Source organism: Cryptomeria japonica, chromosome 4 (assembly GCF_030272615.1).
Source record: "Cryptomeria japonica chromosome 4, Sugi_1.0, whole genome shotgun sequence".
In the NCBI taxonomy this organism is placed as follows: Eukaryota; Viridiplantae; Streptophyta; class Pinopsida; order Cupressales; family Cupressaceae; genus Cryptomeria; species Cryptomeria japonica.
In genome coordinates, this window is record NC_081408.1 from 671,865,369 (window position 1) to 671,874,805 (window position 9,437).

General features: G+C 35.3%; 1 protein-coding gene across 1 annotated transcript; it reads left to right on the forward strand.

Annotated features, from left to right (window-relative positions):
• The first annotated feature begins 6,741 nt into the window (after positions 1-6,741).
• On the forward strand, positions 6,742-7,934 carry LOC131046834 (uncharacterized). Its single transcript, XM_059220046.1, has 2 exons — positions 6,742-7,019; positions 7,103-7,934. The coding sequence occupies exons 1-2, from the start codon at positions 6,846-6,848 to the stop codon at positions 7,697-7,699; spliced, it is 771 nt and encodes a 256-aa protein (XP_059076029.1). The 5' UTR covers positions 6,742-6,845; the 3' UTR covers positions 7,700-7,934.
• Positions 7,935-9,437: the final 1,503 nt, after the last annotated feature.

The following is a 9,437-nucleotide window of genomic DNA, read 5'->3' on the forward strand; positions in this document are numbered from 1 at the left end:
CAATGCAATATTTATAATCTCTCCCTACCTTCACTCGTGAGTGATGTGATTAATACCTCATGGTCCTCCCTCACACTGGTAGTCATAGGATGCAATACACATCCTCTAAGGTGATTGTCATCTCTCCATTAAGAAGGTGAAAGGTAGATGTATTTGGGCCCCATCTCTCCATCAAATCCATCAACATCAACTCATGGTATTTCATCACTATCATGTAGTATACTCAATACACTCCAATCTCTCAAAGATAGTTCTTTTCATCCTAATGAAGGTGGGATACCTGACTTTAAAGAAAGGTGTATACATGACTTGTGATATGCTCTTGCATGTAAGGTAATTCCTACAAACAATGATAGCATGCATTAGTATCATCATTTTGACATTGTTCTAACTCCAAGTGAGTTGCATGGTGCCCTTTTTGGGACCATGACACCTATAGGGGACCATGGCATCCTTGTGGGACCATGGTGCCCAAAGAGGACCATGGCACCCTAGTGGGACCAAGGCGCCCACTCTGGATGGGTCATGTGAAAACCTACAGTTATGAACAGAAAAGCACCAAATCAAATGAAAGCAGATCAAAAAGGATAAAATTGGTAAGCCTACCTCCTCTAGTAGCATGCCCTCTTCAATTGACTGCCTCAAGTTATTCATCCTCATGGGCACATCTGTTCGTTGGCATGGCATTTTCACTCCATGGGCTCTTCTTTTGTACTCAAAGACAAAAGTTGAATAAGACAAATGGATAATGCATGTGTCATTGTTTAAAAGGTAATTCTTCTTTAAAACCCAATTTTATATGTTACCCTTAATCTCTCTAATGCACGCTAAAAAGGACACAAGAGAACACAAGTTCAAACATTAATATTTTAGTGACACAAACGAAAGACAAATGAACCTATGATCCTTAACATGCATATCAAGACAGATATAAAGAAGACAATGAAAAGAATACAAAAAAGAAGGAAGGAAATAAAACCCCCCAAGATGCTCTCCAACATACTCATAGTCACTCCTCCTTTGTTCCTCTCCTCACCAAGTTCCACATGAGTGTAGCCCTCAACTTTTTGCACTAACTATGGATGTCTTATGAAGATTCAAGATTATTAAAATAAGAACAAATGACTATGCAAGTGTAAACAAACTACTATGAGAAAGCACCTAATTAATCTATGTTAATTTTAGCAAAATAACAAAGCAAATGCTCCTAAATGCTCTCTCAAAATGACTATAAATTTGATGCATAAAGATTTCTCGATCTTTAAAATGAAGAATGAGAGCTCTATTTATAGGGAAAATAAGGCAATGGATGGTCAAGATTGAGTAATCTTAGCAAGGGCCAGGATTGATGGGTTTATGATCCATGTGATGGCTTTCAACCCAATCCTAGGATGACAAATGTCAACATGAGATGGCTTGAGAGGAGATGGAAGAAGCATTAAATGCTTGAGATGACATGAAGGTTGCCTTGGGAGGGTTTGGTTAAGCTTGAGTTAGTGAATAAAGCTTTTATCCAATGAATAATGCATTTATCCAATGAATAATGCATTTATCCAATGGATAAACTCTTGTGCAAGAGTTACTGGAGATAACCATGGTCAAAGCAATAAATGCTTGAAGAGATCCATGAGTTAAATGAGGGTTGAGTTAGAGGGTAAGTCTCTAACCATGTGGATGAGTTGAGTTTAACCATTAATGGTCATGTAAGAGCCATAAATGGTTATGTAAGAACCATAAATGGTTTGGAAGACTTTAGGGGTTAACTTGTTGGAGAATAAAAGCCTTTAATGTTTTTCAAAGACTTTGGAGGCTTTGAGAAGTGACTTCTCTTTGCTTAGGAATGTGACAATAATTAGGGGATAGGATTATCTAATTTGGAATGTATTAGAATAATCTAGAATGGGTTTAGGATGCAAGTGGGTTTGGTGGGTGAGAGAAAATAGGATTTTAATTAAAATAAAATTCATTTATTTCAACTAAAATTGTGCAACTTGCATATGTAGGAGAATGCAAGTGGGGGGGGAGGGTTAGATATTTTAAATAAATATTTATTTATTTATTTAAATGAGAAAAGGGGTTAAATTAAACAAATGTGCTTTATTCATTTAATTGATTGCTAGAGTATGGTTTAATGAATTAATTTAAATAAATTCAATAATTTATTTAATTAATAGGAGAAGAGGTTCAATATGAATTAATTAAATATTGATTTAATTAACTATTGACTGATGATTAAATAATCAAATAAATACTAAATATTCATTTAATTAAGTGGACTGATTTATGTGTCTACACTCTCATATCTCAAGTTTGTGAGTTCTGATTTACACACCATTGGTTAAATTGGAATCGTGTTCAATTCTCTTTCATACCAAATTATCCTTGAATAGTTTTGGTCTTGTATCAAACCTCGTTGTGAGAATTTATCATCAATTGTCTTTCACAATCCAAAGTGGTAAATATGATACCCTATTTCAACCTCCTAATTATCAAGCTAAAACAGGAGGGGCATATAGCTACCCTCAAATTTCATCACTCTTAGTAAGTATTCTAGGAGATTTTGTGATTTCAACTAACAATATAGTTTTGTAGAATACGGTTCCTAACATTGTAATGCAAATATTGTTGGGGGCTTCGTTTGACACTTTTGGAAATATCTCTTTTATGTAAATGTTTACTTTCATGTACTTTAGCTCACATATTCACATAGTGTCATATGACCACTAAAGTGGGGGATAAATGTAGCATCATAAATTGTGCAATTTTAACTAGGTTGTCCAATTCCATGCTTAGTTATCACTCATCTTAGTATGTCTCATTATACTATGCATTATAGGACTTCCTTAGGCATTTACTTAACAATTTTATTAAACCTAACTCCTTTTTAATTAATTTGCATTCCATAAATTGGGCTCTTGATCTTAGGTGTGCCACTTTTTATTATTTCACCCTAATATAATCTTTAATCTTACCCCAATTTCAAATTTGAAAGCATGTTTTGACTATCTATGTGTTATGGTTTGACCCATCAAGACAGCATCAACATTAGAACCCAATTATCTTGAATTCCTAGAAAGTTGGAAAAATATTGCCGGGATTGGGGTACCCTACCCTCCCAATCCTACACTTTTTTCCCCAAATTTTGGGAGGATAAATTGGCGGTCTTATCTAAATCAAATTCTACTCCAAGTGAAAATATATCAAATCTAGATTGACTTTTTTTCAAATTCAAGTTTAAGGTTTCATACATAAGGCAAGTATTTTCCTCATTGGAAATCTAATCTAGCATTCAAGTTGGTGATCCTTATGAAGTGACAATGCTAATTTTAGGCGAAGTCTCGTATCTACAAATTTATCAATTATCAAGTTTTAATCAACATTATTTCAACCATGGGAGCTTCAAGAGACATTAGAGGATGATAAGGGAATCACCGAATAATGATTGGCTTATACCTCTTCCTAAAGGATTGTCAGGTATGATTTCATTTTGTTCTTATGTTTCTCCATTAAGCTTTAGATCTACCTTATATTCATTTTTAAATTTACATCACTGCTTTAGATTTGCATCTTAATTGAGATTTAAATGATTTTTAATACAATCGTTTAGCATTTACTCTAACACATTTGAGTAGGAATCTAGTTAGCATTTTAGACCTTTTAGCTCATCATAATCTTAGTCAAACACTTAAGATTAAAGGGCACACACTTTTTCAATTACAATATCTTCTATTTGTGGAGGTGTAAATCACCAAAATAGGGGGTTGACCAAGAAAAACCCCTATATAGCCACCACCATACCATTTTCCATCCTGCAAGTGTAGTTATAGGTACCCGACGTAGCTAAAAGACCTCAAAAAGAATAAAGAAGTTGGTACAGGCTTGCTCCCAAGATATGAACCTGGTTTTCAAGGAACAAGGCACTAGAGGTACCCTGGTCCTCAAAATTTTGCACCTATTTTCAAGGGTGGCACTCAAATAGTCTCAGAATCTGGACCCTCCAACAACAGCTCAACCTCATAAGACTAAGGTGTTTTTGACACGTTGGTCCTACCTAATCAACATCAAATTTTATTTACATTTGCACTATTAGATTCTCCTCCTATTTTTGTGTTTGCTACTTCGTTTATGCAGTTTTATCAGTCTATTATAGTAACTTTAACATTCATTTTCCTCATGCTTTGATCATAGTTTTGCATTTTCCCAATATTATCTCAATAGTATGTTCACTTCCATAGCAACAAAGGAATAGCAACCCTAGAATTATCATTTGACTCTCTTTCACAAGAGTTAGTCAAAGTGTGATCACTCCTTTAGGTGATTTCATATTTCAATGTTAGTGTGGAAGTGGATCGTGGTCCTAGTGTTACCTAGTTCCATTTTAACACAAAACAGAGAACATGATGGCTCCTTGGCTCACTATTTTTTTCATAAAGCCACCCATACTAACCTTTATCTTCATGCCACATCACAACACCACCTTGCCCAAAAAATAGGGATCCTGAACACCTTGGTAACTAGAGCATTTAGGATATGTGATAATGATAGCATTGACCAAGAGATCACCCACCTCACAATGGTTTTCAAATTAAATGGGTATAAAAGGAAAAATATCCTAAAGGTGGCCAAACAAGCCAAATCTAATGTGATTCATATGCTCAAAGAGCCCTTCCTTTTTGCCTCTCAATCACCTTCATCCCCTTCATTGAGGGCCTCTCTTAAAGAATATCCAAGATTCTTCAAAAAGGGTGCCTTCGATGTACCTTTAAGCCCATTCATACTCTTAGGAAATAAATATCCTCCCCCAAGTACCCTCCAAACCTTGTCAATTGTGCTAGTGTCTATAAGAATAAGGATGAAAGAATGCAATCCCGACATAATAGTCCAAAAATTGGCCCTTACAAAGCATTCTTCCTTGACAAAGCACCACATCCCCTTAGAAGACACCCAAATCTTATTCAAAGAAGAAAACTTCTTTAAGAGAAAATTCAATGAATCTACCAAAATCAACAACCGGTCATCTAACCTCAATCATGATATTGGTTGGAATTTAATTTTTTCTTAGCAACCCTTGTTAACTAACCAAAAAATCAAACCTATTTCCCCTCCCTAATCCTTCCCCATTCCTTGAGTCATGTGCTCCTCTTCCCTCCTTTTTGGCCTCCTTCATGCTCTGTGTTTTGTATCCTTCTAGTTCATCGTTGGCCCATTTTTTGTACACTTATCTCTTTCCTCCGTTGCCCACCCCACTTTTCTTTATTATTTTCGCTCTATTATGATTTCTTTCATTTATCATATTTGATTGATTTGGCTTTTGATTTCTTATATTTTGAGGTTTCAATAGATATAATTTTAAATTAAGGGGAAGTGTACCGGTTTTGCCTGATACCTACTTAAAGATTCCCCAATAGCCATACACTACAACCACCTCAAAAATGACCAATACTTATGCATAAATGCCCCAGTAGTCGTGTGCTATGGGTACCAATAAAGTTGCAGAAACTCCTCCAATTAAAGTCCAAAAATTCTAACTAATGGAGGTAAAGTGGGTGATTATTAGTACATGTGAAATTTATTAATGGACATTTAGTTATCTTTTTTTGGTTTCTTTAAAGTTAGTAATTAGGGGGTTTGGTGAGCAAGGAGTGAATGGTAATTGGGACATGGGTGATAGTTGGTGCTATTCCCCTCTATATATAATATTTTACACACATATAAAATAATCATAGAGTCAACAAATCAAATATGCATATCATAAATATAGTGAAAAAAAATTAATTTCTTTTGCAATTATACATAGCCAATAATTTTTCTCCTCTACTTTATGGTCCTTCATAGGTAAAGTGTTAACTTTCTTAATTTACTCTCTTCTATTTGAATAAATAATATATTTTTCTTTGTCCTTATGTTCGTCTTTTATATTCATAAATTTATTTTAATTTTCTCTTTTATTATAATTTTGGTTTCTTTTCTCGCCCCTTGGCACCATCCCACACCACTTTTAACTTTTGTCCTCTTGAATTCTGTACCTATTAACACTCTCTCCCTTTATCTTTCTTAATTTACTCTCTTCTAATTGAATAAATAATATATTTTTCTTTGTCCTTATGTTCGTCTTTTATATTCATATATTTATTTTAATTTTCTCTTTTATTATAATTTTGGTTTCTTTTCTCACCCCCTGGCCCCATCCCACACCACTTTTTGGCTTTTGTCCTCTTGATTTTCGTACCTATGAACACTCTCTCCCTTTATCTTGCTTGGTAACATTTTTTCAGAATTCTCTTTGTTTGCCTTGTTGCATTCCTCATGATGGAACTTGATCCAAAATGTTAGGAAAAAAATGACAAGATCAAAATATAAAAAATCATGCACTATTGATCTAAAATGCTAGGAAAAAATTGACAAGATCAAAATGAAACACGCAGAAAAAATTGAGAGGATCAAAATCAGAAATCATGCACATTGATTTGAAACATCATGAAAATTTTGACAAGATCAAAATCAGAAATCGTACACATTAATCTAAAACATCAGGAAAAAAAAATAAAAAATTATTAGATCAAAACCAAAATTCTTACACATTATTACAAAACATCAACAACACAAAAAATTAAAAATGAAAAATGAAAAATGCACCTTAATTGCATACCTACCAAAGAGGATTTTTCTTTAATCTTGTAGAAAACGTGAACAAAATCCTAAAAGGTGTCGTGCACTATGCTCACACTTAGACCTCAATTTCGATTTGACCCCGCCGCCCAGGAAAGACTCTTTTTTTTCACAATTTTATCACAGTTCTTTTTATCTATACATCGAAAAGGCAAAGCTCTGTCTGCGCCTGAACCATGGATGACAACAACGTTCCCAATGTAAAAGAGATCTATGGCACAGTCGCTAAAAATTACGCTAAATTCAGGCCACGCTATCCCCCTCAGCTGTTCTCCTTCCTTTCTTCCCTCACTCCACATCATGATCTGGCCTGGGATGTGGGCACAGGCACTGGCCAAGCCGCCGTTGAGGTAAGTTCGTTCTTAACTATATCTTTTTCACCCCTCTTCTCTTTGTATATAACACTCTGTTCTCTGTTTTAATGGATAATCAGTTATCAAAGTACTATGCCAGAGTGGTGGGCACAGACACCAGTGAGGGGCAGATTCAACACGCAGAGCGCCGCCCCAACATAACCTACGCCGTCACGCCGCCATCAATGACTAACGAACAACTGGACTCAATCGTCGGCCCCGAATCTTCGGTGGACATCGTGACCGTCGCCACAGCCATCCACTGGTTTGACTTGGATGAATTTTACGGGCAGGTAAAGCGCGTGTTGAAGAAGCCCGACGGCGTGATTGCGGTGTGGACGTACACGAATAGCAGCGTAGATCCGGCAATGGACGCCGTTTTTGAGCGGTTTTTTCAGAAAGCTTTACTATTTTCTCATCCGGGTGTGAAACTGGCGGTGGACAAGTATGAGACTATGCCGTTTCCTTTCACACCAGTAGAGACAATAAAACTGGAGATTGAAGAGCAGAGGACGTTTGATGAGTATATGGGACTTTTTAAAACGTCGTCTGCTTTGGTGGGCAGGGAAGAAATCTTGGAGGAGTTTATACCAGAATTTAAGGCGGCGTGGGGAGCTCCGCTCCATGTGACCAGGACTGTAAAGCATCCGCTCTGCTTCAAGGTTGGGAAGGTTTGAAACAAAGCAACCATTCTGTTAGTGGACGGTGGATGATTCACAGGTGTCCTGGGAACTTTCTGGTGCCGTTCATTTTAATATGTTTTTAAGTGTCTTATTACATGTTAATGCTATTGTTTAGTGAAATATCTTAGGCTACTATCAGGCTTTAAATATGACGGTGACGGTGACGGTGAGATGGCTGTCTGTGAGACTTTTTACTCAAATCATAATAAAAGGGAGTGATGTTTCTTTTTGGGAGTTTTTTGAGTGTGTTTTGTTAGTTGTGATAGTTTTTGTTAATTTAATGTCTAATATCTTTCAATAATATAGTCTTAATAGTTGTGATTTTAAAGTTTTAGTGTTGATCACTTGAGTATTCATAATTGAATGTAATGTATTCTTTAAATCTAAACAAGAGCAAATCATGTGATGCCACATCAACACACCAATAGCGAAAACCCAACAAATGTATCATCCATCGAATCTTTAGGAACCACATCCTTTATATTTTCTATAGTACATGAGACCTTCAAAAGGTCCAAACCCCTTGATTTCACTATTTTCAAAGATCTAACTCTGGCCTCTTTATCCACATAGGAGTCTATGTCCTCAAAGAAAAAAGAGTCAAGATGATATGGAGGGGATACTAGAGCCTTTTCGGGGTCCCAACCATTAACTACCAAAGAGGATGAAGCAAATTTCACCCTTGCATCATCCTTTGCTATCATAGAAGCAACCATATTGGATGGGGGAGCCCATTGGGCCCTCCACCATGCAGCTCCATAAACCAAATTCTCAAAAATTGTCTTCTAGAAAATTTGAAATTTACAAAGCTAACTAACTGATTAACTAAAAGAGTATATTTCTATTCATCCCTATTGTTGTATCTCGACACTCTTATCTTATAATCCAATTGTTTTTCAACTAAGGCTTTAAATTTGATATACTTAGTGAAAATTATAGATTTTGAAATGTACATAACATAAATCCAAGTGTATCTTGAGACATCATCAATGAAAGTAACATAATATCAATATTTTTCAAAATGTTCACATCCATTGATCCAAAAATATTTGAATGAATGATCTCTAATCATTTCTAGCCTTATTAGTCCAATAGGAAATGGTGACTTGTTTTCTTAATCAGCCACATAATGCTCACATAAATCATTTTTGCCAGTAGAATAGTTTGAAATATTATCGACAATTTTTTTATTAAGAATGGTATTAAGACCCTTTTCGCTTATGTGACCTAACCTATGGTGCCACAACATACATCATTTTTAATGCCAATTATATTGGTAGAGTTACAAAAAGTAGAGGCATTAAGCCTAAATAAAGTCCCTATGCAAGATCCTTTATCAATCACAAAACTCCCTCTTACCAACCTACAGCCAAAATTTTCAAATGTCACATGCACTCTAGAATCATTCAACTTGGATATTGAAAGTAATTTTCTTGCAAGTCTTAGAGTATGTAAAAATTACCAAGGGTATGAATCATTCCATCATTGAAATGCCACTTTACCTTTTAAAATTTAACCAAAGTTAACAAAATTTTAGATAATTTAATAAACCTTCTTATATATTAGGCTTTGACATCATTCTCACTATTATGACCCATCCTATGGTACCATAATTTACAAAAAATGGAGTTATCTTTTACATTCACAAAGCTATATAGAAAGTATATGAATCTAGCCTAATTAGGGTACCACACTAAGTGCCTCTAGTCAATACCAAATTCCCTCTACCCAA